The sequence below is a fragment of the Melanostigma gelatinosum genome (genome assembly GCF_949748355.1).
Source record: "Melanostigma gelatinosum genome assembly, chromosome: 11".
Taxonomy (NCBI): Eukaryota; Metazoa; Chordata; class Actinopteri; order Perciformes; family Zoarcidae; genus Melanostigma; species Melanostigma gelatinosum.
This window is the reverse complement of record NC_136644.1, coordinates 25,975,477-25,990,923: the sequence shown is the minus strand read 5'-3', so window position 1 is coordinate 25,990,923 and position 15,447 is coordinate 25,975,477. Positions and strand designations below refer to the sequence as shown.

At 41.8% G+C, this 15,447-nt stretch overlaps 1 protein-coding gene across 1 annotated transcript; it reads right to left on the bottom strand.

The window, feature by feature from the left end:
• Nucleotides 1-381: 381 nt before the first annotated feature.
• On the bottom strand, nt 382-14,192 carry LOC306785098 (sialic acid-binding Ig-like lectin 10; the record flags this gene model as incomplete). Its single annotated transcript, XM_079279323.1, has 14 exons — nt 382-689; nt 1,524-1,584; nt 1,689-1,788; nt 2,054-2,314; nt 2,582-2,842; nt 3,542-3,799; nt 3,960-4,175; nt 4,666-4,848; nt 4,981-4,989; nt 8,662-8,669; nt 8,772-8,938; nt 11,877-11,890; nt 12,028-12,375; nt 14,138-14,192. The coding sequence occupies 14 exons, from the start codon at nt 14,190-14,192 to the stop codon at nt 504-506; spliced, it is 2,127 nt and encodes a 708-aa protein (XP_079135449.1). The 3' UTR covers nt 382-503.
• Nucleotides 14,193-15,447: the final 1,255 nt, after the last annotated feature.

The following is a 15,447-nucleotide window of genomic DNA, read 5'->3' as shown; positions in this document are numbered from 1 at the left end:
AGTACAACTATTTAAACAGGTACTTAAGTACAGTACTCGAGTACATTTCACCACTGTGGATCTTTGGGTTTTCACTTCTCACCCGTCCGCTGACTGACAGGCTATGAAGTTGAGGCTACATGCTGTAAAACTGTACTTAAAGGTATTAAGCACTGCAGGTGAATAAGGTAACACATGCATCTGATGTCACCATGAAACATCCCCAGTCCATTACTTGCATTCAGGCTATTATTTGTTGTATTACATGTTGTTAAATGTCTTTAAATATGCAAATGAGGCATTCGCTTTTCAGATGTTCAGAACAGAAACCTGAACATTGGATTCAAAGTTCTTGTTTCATTTTGATGACACATTAGAGTCAAAGGTTTTATTACAGGACATTTTTGATTTATCTTTTTATCACTCTATAAATAACATCATAATAATAATAAGCCAGAACACTCAAACACCTTCTCGACCTTTAACCTGGAGTCTGAGGCTAACGCTCCTGTGTGAAGAGCTGCTCACCCTGGGAGTGTATTGCCACTGTTAAATTTGACAGTCGCGTACTCGACGCTGTCCACGTTCTCGTCCCTTTGGTGTCTCGGGGCCAGAGATGGTGTGATATTGGAGTAGAGCGGATCTGCTCGTTTCTTGGAGAAGTTGACGCTGGCATAGTGAAGGCCATCCTTCGTCTCTGCTGGTTGTTTCTGTAGATATTAGACAAATAACATGATTCGTAAGTTTGTGTCCAATTGTGTAGCTGACACTCAACTGTAATGAAAAGGTGGAATGAGTGGGATGCGATCTTACGCTCTGGCACCTGGACCCTATCTTTGTATTGAGGTTGATGAATTTGGGGCTCCACGTGCTATACATATTGAACGATTTATATTTTTACAACCTCTACTGTCCTCTTGTCTCTGCTCCGTGTTCAGCAGCCTGCAGTTCAGTCAAGTTTCTGTCTCAGTCCAACCAATCATGGCTTCCCAGTTGCGCAGAATTTGATGTTTTTACTGAATCTGGTTCGTGCAAGTGCTTTATTTGGGGTGATATTTTAAATAAGACCTGTAGAATACAGTGTTTTTGATGAAATATCCCAATTTCAAGCTTCGATTTAGTTGCTTTTCCCGAAGGAAGCATGACGTGTTCAAGGGCCGTCGGTAAGTTGGGAATCCAATGTTAACGTCGGTTTCTATAGCTTCTGGCTGTGAAAAATAGTTTTTAAGAAAACCTGGTTTTCAAACCTGGCAGAAGACTTTTGGGCTTCAGAGAGTTATTAACGCACCAGCAGGAAGTGTTCCTTCAAGAGAAGAAATGTTGAACTTTGGGAATATGAACGATCGATGAATCTTTCAATCAATCAGTTTTCTCTCAGTTAATTAACAACAGAGTGAAACAAGTTGACAAATCTAACTTTTAGCTCGCATAACATGAGGAATGAATCAGAAACTCCCGGTCAAAGGAAACAAGAACTGATACTTTGTTCTGCCTCGTCGAGAAAGGTACGATCAGTACTTCTCCAGTGCTCTCACCGCCCTCACCTGTGCGCTGTCGTCTGGCTGCTTCACAGGCTCAGGTGGTTCCTTAGGGGCCCTCGTTTTCCTGGTCGGGAAGATGAATGAAAAAACAAAAACAAATGGGACAAATGAGTACGCCCGACTGTTTATTGAAACATTGGATGTTCATTTCAATGATTTACAACTCACCTGATCCACAGTGAGACGGAGACGAGGATGAAAAGAATTATAAAAGCAGAGACTGTTCCAGCAGCTATGAATATCCATCCTTCTGGGGAATTGGAATCAACTGAAAACAGTTACTTGGGGTGTTATATATATATGTGTATATATATATACACACAGTATATACTGTCCATATATCATATATCTTAAATAATAAAGAGAGAACTTCGAAAGTGGAGATTCTTACAACTGAAGTTCATTCATGTTAATCCCGACTATAGCTGATATTAAAAGGAAACGCCAACAATGTTACACATTCAAATCTGCTACAGATCTTTGGGAGTGTGTGCGCGCACCTCCAGAGCATCAGATACAGTGGAGAGACTTACCTGCTACAACAGTCAGGTGTAAGGTGGAGTTACTACGTCCTCTCATGTTCACGGCTTCACAGGAATAACTCCCACTGTGTTCAGCTCTGAAGTCAGTGATGATGAAGATCTGTCCTGATGCTTTTGGTGAGTCTTCATCCTCCTTGTACCAGGTGTAGTTAGCTGCTGGGTTAGCATCACTGCTACAGGTCAGAGTCACTGAACTGCCCTCCACTATCTCAGCAGAGGGACTCACTGACACAGAGGGAAGCTTTGGACCATCTGGAGGAGAGAATGTTTTCAGCACTATTAGTCAGCAGGATGCAAGATACTTTGACTGAAAAGGCTTTTCAGTCAGCGGAACGCAAGTCCGCATTTTATTTCTGTGTCGCATGTTGCTCCAGGAAACGTATGGTATCAAGAAAAAACACAGAAGTGAAGTAAATTACACTTAAAAACAACTCCTAACATGTCATATAGGTTTACACCAAGAAAGGTCCAACTAAGCTTTCACAGACTAGATGGTTGGCTTTACAACTTAATACTCACACTGGACATCTATGAATTGATCTGAAGAGTCGATCCATCCATATTTATTCTCAGACTTGCAGTAGTAGATCCCTCTGTCCTCAGAGCTGATGGAGGTGAAACGATGAACACCAACTGGACCCTGAAGCTTTATTTGGTCCTCCTTGTACCAGGTGTAGTTAGCTGCTGGGTTAGCATCACTGCTACAGGTCAGAGTCACTGAACTGCCCTCCACTATCTCAGCAGAGGGACTCACTGACACAGAGAAATTCTTCGGAGCATCTGGAAGATAGACATGAAACTACAAAATGAACTACAAAAGACAGATGCGTTGATTTAGTGCCACATATATTTAGATCTCTTAAATAGTCCCTCATTGTATTTGGAGAAGTTGGTGTTTTGGGCCCCTTCTGATTGATAAGTGAACTTTAAATATCAGTTCTCTGCTATTATTTGGCTTATTTAAAAAGCGCCAATGTTTTCAGTAATGCCGTCATGTTCTTCTCTCTGATCAAAGTCTATTCATAGGTTACATCTCATATACATCTCAATGGGTTTATCTGTGAATCATCAAATGCATCCACGTAAAAAGGTAGAGTGTGTAGTATTTAGATGGAATATAATATCAATAAATGTGTTTTTTTAGTGTATAATTACCTGAAAATAAGAACCGTTGCGTTTTCATTGGCTTAGAATGAGCCGTTTATATCTACGGTACACGGGGCAGTTCGTCTACACGGAGGCTGCCATGTTTCTACAGTAGCCCAGAGTGGACAAAACCAGACTGAACGAGCATCGACATGGGAAAAATTTCAGTCGGTTGCAATCTGCAACCTTGCAGCTAGATGTCGCCAAATCTTACACACTAGACCTTAATACGCCACCATTACAATGAGGACAATGCTGACATAAACTGCCCTTTAAACATCTATGACAGACAAAACCAAGCTTCGTTTTTACCCAATAAGATGTTTCACTCACATTTCACATCAACACATATTTGAGTCTCCCTCGTCCCCAGCTGGTTCTCAGCTGTGCAGTAATACTGTCCAGAGTCAGAGGACTGGATGGAGCTGAAGACCAGCTGAGGTTCTTCACTGAGAGGTTTATTTTCATTCCTCTTGTACCAGGTGTAGTTAGCTACTATGTTAGCATCACTGCTACAGGTCAGATTCACTGAGCTGTCCTCCATGACTTCACCAGAGGGACTCACTGACACAGAGGGAAACGTTGGAGCATCTGGAGAAATAAAACAACACAAGAGTTTACAAGATGAACACGTTTTCACAGTGCAAATTCATAAATAAACAAACAGCCGTTTGCACAGGGCTTGAATTGCAAGAATGCAGCTTTAAGACACTTCCTTGTTGTTTTTTGCAACACCGTGACGTGAACTCACACAGCGAAGGTACGCGGTGATCCTCGTGTCCTCTCAGAGCGCAGGAGATGCCGTCTCCAGGTTCCAAATGGCCGGTGTAAAAAGCAGCTTCCTCTGGAACCTTCAGTCCGTTCTTGAACCAGACGTAGGAAGGACGGCTGCATGTGCTGCTACAACTCAGCTCTGCCTCGGTGTGAGAGACGTTGACCTTCACTCTGGTCACGTGCATCTGCAGAGCTGGATACGTGAGCAAGGACATCAAGTCAGTGGTGACATGGAAACACACGTCACAAATAGGAAAGAGATTGGAAGTACCCTCTCCAAACGGGTTCTGTCAACGTACACATGAGCCAATAAACAAACACATGAGCAATGATGTTTTTAACCTGCTCAACAACATTGATAAACCTTTATTTATGTGTTCTTTGTGTATAAAAGGGGGTACATAACAAGTACATGAACACAGAAACCACTAAAGAAACTATATAATACAAAGTAAGACAGGGACAAAAGCAAACGGAGTAATATAACACAAGTTCAGACTGAAGAGTAGAAAAAAGTGAAAAACGAAGGTCCAGCAAAATGTTTGTGTCCGTCTGATGTGTGATACGTTTATTGGGAGAGTGAGAGGAGTTGGACGAGGCTAGGTGGTAACATAAGACACACATTAAAGTAGAATAATATTTTAATTTATATTTTAATTAAGGGGGGTAAACCTTCATGTTACCTGTGACCGTCAGTGTGACTCCAGGTCTACCAGTCCATCTCTCACCCTTCCGTTCTCCGATGAGCCTGAACATGTACCTCGTTGCGTCGCTGTCCTTCAGGTCTACGATTCTCAGAGTGCAGTTTTTGTTGACACAGATATACGTCTCACGATCGTTGTAGTCACACACGTCATTATAATAATCTTTAGAGTGCCAGCATGTGTTTTTTATGGTTACAGAGGGTGAGTGTTTGAAGGTGCAGCTCATGTTCACTGTTGATCCTCTGGAGGCACAGATGTCCCGAGAGGAGTAAGTCACTCCCAATCCATTCGTACCCTGCACCACTGCAACACAGAGCACATCAGAAACCACAATCAGCTCCATCAGAGGAGAGTCAGTGCTTCATCAGGGAATCCTGCTGGAGTACTGAACTGGAGAGACATCACGTCTGAACGCGTTCATCAGTTCAAAGTGAAGCCAACGCTGAAGTGTGCTGGCGGCTCCTCTGGATGCAAACAGACGTCAGGTTGTATGGAAGTCTGTGAGAGAATGACTCTACTTCTCTCTTGATTTATTACCTCATTCCGCATCATCTTCCTTTGTTATGTTTATCTGCGTGTTTACTTCCTGTTGAAAAGGTCATTCAAATGACAGCTGTATGGTTTGTGTGTCGTAATTTTGCATCAAGCAAATTTCTCAAAATATTTGCAAAGCAAAAAATGTGTTTTGGATTTTACAGCACAAAAGGAAGGGTGGACAATGTGCGCAGGCTTTTGGACAGTTCGTCTCACCAAGGACATCAAACTGTCCGTTCACGAAGACAATGCTTTCCTGTAACGTCCTCGCACCTTCAGAGTTCATGCACGTTTATCGTCGTGGTTTAGGTCGTAGTCAGACTGTTGCTTCAGAGGAAATGAAATGCAGAACAGGGAGCCGATAGCATGCAAATAACAAAGAGGCAAATTACTGGTGACGCTGCAGAGCACGGAGATGCGTCACTGAGCTGGTTTGGCAACTAAAGATGAGTTGAGATTATTACTATATTATAAAAATAATATGCCCTTGTCTCAAATACAGTTTTTTGATGAACTCTTCAGGGTTACAGAGGAAGCCTGCTCCCACTGCTGACACACAGCAACACATCGGTTCCTGCCAAGTACGAGTGGAAACATGATTTGCGATACGAGGATTGCAGTTATTTTTCATGTAATTATTTTTTATTTCTTTGCATGACACAGCTGTGTCAAGCCTTTAAAAGTCTGCAGACGTTATAACTCTGCTGTTGTACTGCAAAATAACTGGACCATCATCTGCAATAATTTCAACATTTGAGTTTGAGAGTTAAATCTCTCTCTCTGTCGGAGAAAAATCATGTTTTATGAAATGTGGAAACACAGTAATGACTTGATGGTGGTTAAGACAAGTTAAGACAAGCAGAAGTGCATCAGTCAACTGATTGGTCTCTTCTTCTGCAAAGGTTTAACCTTTTAGATTGTTGTCTGCATGCTCCCATTTAAATGGATCTGAAAGAAAAACCATGTTTCGGGAGGATTCGTTCTTTCTGCAGCAGAAAGCAAAAGCTTCCGTCTTTCATGGGTGCACACCAGTGATGTCATCACTTTCAACGCCTTTGCACAATTTTTTTTACATAGTTTGAATAATGTTAATTGTGTAGGAAGAAATTGTTGTGTATTTTTTATTATTTAAATTTCTTTAACTATTCAGTTGTTTTTTGCTGACATAACCTTCAGGCTCAGGTTGTACAGATTTTAGGGACATTAAGACATATTGTTGTACTACTGTCTTGTATTTGCAGAGCAGTAGTGGATAGAAAAACTAATTAACTTGCATTGTCTGACTTCTGGTTGGAAACCTGGCTTGTGAAAAACTATTAAACTATGAAGAGTTTAAATCAACAATATAATCAATTGAGTTTTGCTGAATTCAGTGCATCTCAGAACTGATCATCTTTCACCAACTTTATCGTCTCAAACTGTACAAAAACTTAAATTGTTTTCAAGTCACAGAATACAAAAAGATGCACAAGTGAAAAAGGACTTGAGCTGTTTCCGTGCTAACCATGTGACATCACAGACAACTGGGATTGAAGACACTGGAGACGTCCGGAAGAAACAATGCGTAATGGCTGAGAGGTTTTAAAAGGTATGTAGAATGTGGATGTGCAGTACCTGGCACAGAGAGAAGGAAGAGGACAAATCCACCGGCTGCTGCTGTTGAACCCATCGCTGCTCCTCTCGTCGGGGAATACTGATCGCAAGAAGTAAACCAAACGTTGATAAACGAGACAAAGAGAGACTTGTGAGGTCTTGATGGACAACCGTCCTCTGTGGTCATAAACCGAGGACAGAGGATCAGGTTGTAAACAGGAACAGTAAACAGGAACAGGAACCTTCCTTCCTCTTAATAGTTGGAATGCTGCTAAGCATTCCAACTTTTGTTATCCTGTTTCTTTATTCCACTATTTCTTCCGTCCCCCCCATTTTTTGTTGCAACTCTTCTTCTTCTTCATCATTTTTTAAGCTACAGAAACCGTTCAACGATCAAAATGTTCAGCTCCGTCAGCTCATCTCTGCTGTGACTTTTTCTATTTCTAACCTTCAAGCTTTTAGCAACTTTATTTTTGAATTCAGCTTTTTGATATCTTTTAAACTTTTTGAACTGCAGCAATTTAACTTTTATGATTTTTCAGCCCTTTTCTGACTTTATAATGGGTGTGTATTGCGCACCTTAGAGTGCGTGACGTTCCTCGATGTCCTCCTGGATTCTCTTTCTTCATCTACGTTTATAATCCAACTATAAGCTGATATTACTGAGTGTCAATAGAGTTATTCTCAGGACAGAGGGCTCTGCTGTACAGACCGCAGAGCCCTCTGTCGTTATATTCGCATCCCTACTGAAAACTGAAAACAAAGCCATTGTTAGAACTGTAATGCTGATATTAAGTACTCGTATGGGCAAGTACCCAAATCTACTTGTACTTGGTCTGAAATTGGTATCGGTGCATTCCTAACCAGCACCGACGATACGCTAATAAACCAACTTCAGACTGGAGATCACCGCTTTGACAGAAAAACCTCACGTTTGGTTTCTGTAGTAAAATGACGACCGCTGTATCTTCATCTCCCCTCAAGTGCAGCCAAGTGATGCAACTTCTCGTGTTGCATCACCTCGTGCTGGTTGAGTTCGTGGTCCAAAACCACAGCAGATCAGTCTGGTCTGTGAATCCTCTATTGAACCACAGTAGACCACAGCTGGGAAGTGACCGGCTTTAAAAAAACATCAAAGCACTGGAAACAACCAAAATCAGTTTTAATCAGCGTTCACAACTCTGACTTAAAAAATACTTTTCTTTGTTTTTGTTTTGAGCAACAACAAAAAGACAAAGTGGAGTTACCGGACAGACGGACGGACAACCCGAAAACAAAATGACTCCAGGTTTTAAAAGTAATACCAGGAGCAGAATAAAAGCATGTCTGCCACAGAATGTGAAATAAAGAAAGCAGCAAATTAATATCATCTGATGATGTTAAAGCGGAAGAAATGATTCAGAAAATGTGTAGGAAACGTAGAATGTGCTGAAATGTATTTGACAGTGAAAATGTTGCTCCGATGTGTCTTTACTGACATCTAGAGGCAGCAGAAGGAAACTACAACTCCACATTCCCCCCAAAACCCTCCCGCTTCTTTTGTCTTTTCTACTTTTTTTTAAGGAGTAAGAAGTTCTACTTTGGTATTTCATTTACAAATTCTAACAATATATATATATATATATATATATATATATATATATATATATATATATATATATAACAAAGGCCGAGCAGATCGGCCGGGTGGACAAAGATGGTTGCTGGTGGGGGTCTACGACGGATCGCCCTTCTAATGCTACGGCCGTCAGGTTGAGCTGTGATGAGAAATAGATCATAAAAACTAGAGATTCCTCTTTTTGTTGACTGTACTGTACAAGGCAGCTGGATCCTCCGCGGCTTCCTGACCTCTGGTTCTGAGGGGGGGAATAAATGAAACGAGGCGATTCTGAGAATAAAACACAATTGTTTCCAAGCTGCTGATTCAGCTGGTTGTTCTCGTGCGAGGAGCGGCTCACCTGGAGGCCGCGGCGTTGAACCTCACAGCGGCGTAGACGATCGTCTCATCCTCTTCGTGTCGTCCGGGCTGAGCCGGTCCGATGTTGGAGTCGACGGGATCGGCCGGCTTTTTGGAAAAGTGGACAGTGGCATAGTGAAGTCCATCCTGCTGCTCTGCTGGGTGCATCTGTTGGACAAATAAGATTCATTTTACGTGCGAGGACGGCCTGCCCACAGAGAGAAGTGAGGGTAACTGCCACTCATAGACACAGTGTCGCCCTTTTTCCACTGCAGGAACTTTCCCACGGGACGAGGAACCTCTAGGGGAACTCGATGCATTTCGACAGCAGGGAAGATAAGATAAGGGGGCATTTAAAGGCCCCGGTCAGGGGTAGTACTAGGTAGAAAGTAAAGGATTCTGGTTCCTGTTCCTGTTTGTACTTGCTGCTTCAACTCGTGTTCACAAAAAAAGGAGGTACTCAAGTCTCAATGTAGGACCATTTTGGGACGAGAGGAGAACATTTATTTGTTTGATATCATTAAAAGTCAAAGTTTCAGTCATTTTGAGAGAGAGAGAGAGAGAGAGAGAGAGAGAGAGAGAGAGAGAGAGAGAGAGAGAGAGAACGGTGACTGTTTCACGGTTGAAGCACAAATGAATAACCATCAAAACTAAACAGATTTTTGTTTTTAATGACAATAACGAGCGATTTGGTCAAGTTAAAAAAAATTTAAATGCATTTTGGTCTCGTCACCAACAGGTTGATATCGTCACAATGAACTCAACTGAACGTTAGAGCTTGTGTTCTTTAACCTCCTCTTCCTCACCTGCTGCCAGTCGTCTGGTCTCTCTCCACGCTCAGACGGTTGCTTGGAGGACTTCCTCCTTCTGCTCAGGAGAATTCGTTTTCAAAGTTAAACTACAAAGAATACATTTCGACTCACTTCATGAAAACAACTGTGAAACAGAACTGCTTACATGATCCAGAGGGAGACTGAGATGAGTATGACAGCGAGAAAAAACGCAGGAACTGTGGCAACGGCGATTAATTTCCATGCTCCTAGAAAACAGTGAAAAAATAAAAGAAAGACTGACCGTTAATAAGGGAGAGACGCAAAGAAAAGCGAGTAAGCTGTGAGAATCAAGGACAACGGCCGTCCTGAAAGACAAACGACATCATGTGCCGCTGGCTCTGTAAGGCGTGAACCCGGGTTCCTCCAGTTCTTCACGTGGGATCAAAGAGTTACCCCGATGCGAGCTGGGAGATTTAACCCCTCCAGTGTGTCCGGGGTCAATCTGAATGGCCCGAAACGTCGCACCTTAATCTAAGAAATGCAAATATGCTACAGAGAAACAAACAGAAGTAGAACAAAGATATATATTTTTATATATATATAAAGATGAAGAAGATATAACGACGAGTTCTTTTTATTCTTTTCTTCTCGGGTTGTCGGTTGGTTGTTTTGAAATGGATCCTTTTTCTTTCTTTTCTGGGAAATACTGTAAGGGGACAACAATTCCTGTGTATTCCCAAAAAAAAAAAAAAACGAGAAAAATAGGCAAATATGACTCAATACTTGTTTTTACTGTTGAACTCATCAAATAAAGGAAACTAGAGCCAGAGTGCAGAGGGCACCATTGAACCTGTAGTTTTAAAAGATGACCACTGACCTAATATGTGCTTCCTCCATCACACATGCAGCACCAAGCAGCATCTTCTCATCCCAAACACAATCACACCCAGATGGTGTGTTATGACTTCCAGATGCAGGGTGGAGAACTCACCTGCCAACACAGTCACATGTAAGGTGGAGTTACTACGTCCTCATGTTCACGGCTTCACAGGAATAACTCCCACTGTGTTCAGCTCTGAAGTCAGTGATGATGAAGATCTGTCCTGATGCTTTTGGTGAGTCTTCATCCTCCTTGTACCAGGTGTAGTTAGCTGCTGGGTTAGCATCACTGCTACAGGTCAGAGTCACTGAACTGCCCTCCACTATCTCAGCAGAGGGACTCACTGACACAGAGGGAAGCTTTGGACCATCTGGACATGCATAAATAAATAGAAATAAAAATAATTAAACTGCAAGTTGCATAAATGCTACATGTTGTATGAGTACGGTATGTGAAACAGAGGAGAAACCCCTTTTCCTGGGAACTGACCAATGTATGTTCCTTTTTAAATTAGAGATTTCACTCACATTTCACATCAATAGAGATGAATTCAGATCTCTTCGTCCCCAGCTGGTTCTCAGCTCTACAGTAATACTGTCCAGAGTCAGAGGACTGGATGGAGCTGAAGACCAGCTGAGGTTCTTCACTGAGAGGACGAGGGTCTGGATTTCCATCCTCCTTGTACCAGGTGTAGCTAGCTGCTGGGTTAGCATCACTGCTACAGGTCAGAGTCACTGAACTGCCCTCCACTATCTCAGCAGAGGGACTCACTGACACAGAGGGAAGCTTTGGACCATCTGGAGGACAATATGTATGAAGACATAATTAATTACATTTAAAAAAATCACTTTATGGAAAATAATTAATATCATGAATACAGTGGGGCATCTGGTGGAGAAAGCATCTGGTTTTTTAAATTTAAAATTGTGGAAGTGAATATCAAAAGGCCTTTACGCAACAGGGCGTGATGAATTAACAACACGAATACATACTGTATGTCTAGGGCTTTTATTGTGAAAGGTGAGAACAGAAGGACTGGATCTAGAACATGCTGCCTTTGTCACGGTTGAAAGTAGCAATAAAGTTTGTCATCTTGGTTAGATCATCTAAACCCGATTGGCACAACGTGATTGGTTGATGCCTTATTCGTAAAAAAAATTGAATAAAAGCGCGCAATATTCACATTTAAAAGGGAAAGCACTCGTGAAACAAATGTTGGAGTCAATGTTTTGTTTTGAGGATTCCTCGTTAACTCACACACTGGGGGAGAGCGGTACTTCTTGTGTCCTCCAACAGCACAGGAATATCTGTGCTTATCGTTAAAAGAGACTCTGTAAGTAGATGCTTCTTCAGCCATTTTCCTTCCATTTCTGTACCAGACATACGAAGGATCATCAGCGACGTTACATCTGCTGTGACACCTCAGCTCTGGCCGGGCCTGTGATCTTCCCACCTGCACCCGGAGGTCTGGATACACCAAGGACACAGCAGAAATGTCATCTCAAACTAAACCGTTGAACACATGAATGCACACAGAAAATGTTCACAGGAGTGTTTCCTGGACGCTTAACGATTGGAACCAAGTATTCCAGTGACAGTGTTACCTGTGACGGACAAAAGGACTCCAGGTGAACCAGTAAAACCTCCGTCCGGTCGGTCTGTCATGAACCTGAACTTGTACTCAGCCGAGTCGCTCTCTCTCAGGTCTTTGATCCTCAGAGTGCAGTCGTTCTCATGAAAAGGATACTTAACACGACCCGCGTAGTGGGAATCCGTTGTCACATCCACAGGAGCACGATTGCTCCCTCCGGCAATCCATGATGTCTTCTCAACTTTGTCACTTCCTGTCGATGGGTATGTGAAGGTGCAAGGGATGTTCACCGTTGATCCCTTTAAGGCACAGATCTCGGTAGAAGTGTAAGTCACTCCACAGTCGTCCTGACCCTGAATCACTACAACACAGAGAAATCAGAAGCAACATTCATATTCACAACAGAGGAAAGGAAAGAAAATCTGTAATTCGTGAGATTGAGTGTGAACCAGGGAAGGAAATTCACATATTTTTTTGGGGGCAATTTTTGCCCCCACTGACTGAAATCCAGAGGCATTTTCAAAAAATTGGGGGCACTTTGTTCAAAAATAATACATATACTTATTTAGGCTTCCAATATATGAGCAATTGTCATCAAATGGCAATAATAAGACTATTAGGCAGTAGTCTACAGATTCAAAGTGTTTTCTTAGATTTATTTAACAAAAAACAAACATAAATCAGACAATCACATTAAATTTTATTCTTATTTCTTTGTGGTTATTTATTGTTATTATTAAATGTTTTAAACAACTATCAACAATTATTAAGTCAACGATGCCTTGATTACATATATACCAGTCATTGTATGGAATTATTGAGAAAAAATATTTTTGTAGCACCTCAAATATTGTGATATTACCCATTTTTGTGCTGAACTTATGCATTTGTCATTGTGTGGAATTTTTGAGAAAAACATTTTTATAGCACCTTAAACATTTAAAAAATGTGCCATTTGAAATTACAAATTCAGTTCAGAGTTTTACTTCGTAAAATATCTTAATTGACCGTCAGTCAGGTATTATTCATTACCAGCAACCCTCCAATCAAAGAATAAAGTGTCAGTTTCCGCTCGTTACATGCATACGGTCTTTTCAAAATAAAGTTCCGCCATCACAGGAAACTCGGTTAGATTTGGGTTAAAATAACCACAGAACTGCTGTAACTATGTGACGCAACAAATACTTTAACGCTGACTTCTCGTCTCACGCGGTCTCCTGGCCCCATCCTCCCGCTCTGTGTGCGATTTTGAGGTCTCAACACTTCCTTGTTCATGATTTGGCTCAAAGGTGTACTGCAGACAGAAATGTTAAATGATAAACTGAAAGAATTTCTGCAAATGTATTTGGTGACCCGAACAAAATGTGCTGCGGTCTCGACCCAGTCTTTGGGAACGACGAACAGCATTTCCCAAAACCACTTCGCACTAAAACGTCTCACTGCAATTTAATAAAACAAAGATAACTATTAACAATGTAACTGTGGAAATGTTTCCCTCTGCGGTCACTTCTGTTCATGACTTTTTAAACTCATCGTTGTTAATTATGTTTAGAACCTTCCTGCCATTTCTGCATTGATTGCCACGTTGCCAATTTCCTGGTTTGTTTCCTCTCCGATTGCTGTGATCTGATTGGTGCCGAGATCAAAAGAAAAGAGACACTCTCCTCCTACCGTTTGTTATATTTAGATAACTAAAGATAGTTTACTGCAACTGTACAGAGAAGTGAAACATCACAGCGACATCTGCAAGTAACGAAATGATTTAGCAGAGTTTGGTTCCTATTTTGTTTCAGCTATTGGTAGATGTTATCTTGTCTCAATAAAAGGATGAACATACAGTTAATTTAAGCAACATTAGCGTTAATATGCAATGATACAAACCACTTCAATGAAAAAGGGATGCAGGGAGATGCTGCTCAAGACTAAAGTCATTACAACAATAAAACCATTTGCAAAACATCACGATGCAGAAAAATCTAAATTGAAAAACAACTACAACAACGTGCAACACAGCAACAGAAGGGAATATTTGTTTCGGTGGTTTGCATCACATCACACATTGAAACAGGAGACGTGACGATTTAAGAAGTATTTTTACATCATTAGAAACAGATATTCAGTACCTGGCACGGAGAGGAGGAAGATAACAAATCCACCTGCTGCTGCTTTTAAAGTCATCGCTGCTCCTCCTCCTTCTCTCTGTGACTTCACGGAAAATAAACACCAGCAGGTGAATAACGTCTGCAAGAAAATATCAATCATATCAAACAATTCTGCTTCCAAAAGAGGGAGATGTCGCCTTCCTCTGTGCTCGGCACAACAAGCAGAGGACAGACGTCAGGCTGCTTGAGTACAGGCTTGCTTCCTCTTAACACGATCAATATGCAGGAAGTCGGCAACTGATTGGAGGAAAAAACAAACCCGTTTAAAATTCAAAACGAGTGAGTTTTCTCACCGAAAAATGGATGCCCATATCTAAAAGTGCATGTGCTGTAACATTGGGTCGACGTTTATGGATTTGCATGACGTCACAGTGGAGGAGACGGGTCCTATTCACGTCCCTTCAACGCACCTGATGATGGTGCCCGGGAAAAATCGCCTCTGTGCCGCGAATCTGGCGAATTTGCAAAATCTGCCTCATTTGCGCGCCTTTCAAGCGTCGAGATTCTCCTCCCGGCATCACGGACGTCCTGACTTTGAATCTGAAATTGAGCAAAAACATATTGTAGCCGTTGGTGTTCTGTAGGATACCTGCTATTTGTACAGAGAAGCTATGTCTATAAATGTATGTGACGCTACAACGACGCTGCCGTATTTACGCCGATATGCCGTGATTTTGAGCGTTGATCAGCTACAATGTCAGCAACGTCCAGCACCGATCGGACAGCTCCATTCAGAAAACAAGCCTTTTAAAAGTTGTTTGCTTGTCGTCTCGTCGACAGACCTGACAAAGCATGAATTCAGACTTTTCACAAATCGGCAAATACTTTTCCATTCAAAGCTTCCTGATTTGTATTTGAAGAAGTGACACTGAGCTGAACTCCTCTCCCTCAGGTCTCAGAGTGGAGCTTCCTCTCTCTGTCTCGAGGACCTGAACACTGGTTCCTCGGGCTGAAGAGAAATTTGGCCACTGTTGACTTTCTCCAAGACTGGACCAGGATTTTGGTGGAAATCATTACAGCTGTTGAGAAACAGCTGAGTGTGTATTTTGGATGTTTTCTCTCCGCTAGTCTGAAAGAAGACGTTACTGCAACAGGCAAAGGAGAAATACCGTACGCATCCGAAGGCGTTCAGAGAACCCCTCGCCGACTCCCACTGACTCTTACATTCACTCAGTTTAGTTTCAAGAAGGGAAAAAGCACCATGTCTATTTTCATTCAGTTACTCTGTGTGAGCAATACTTACAGTGAATCTGAATACAGGATACAAACAT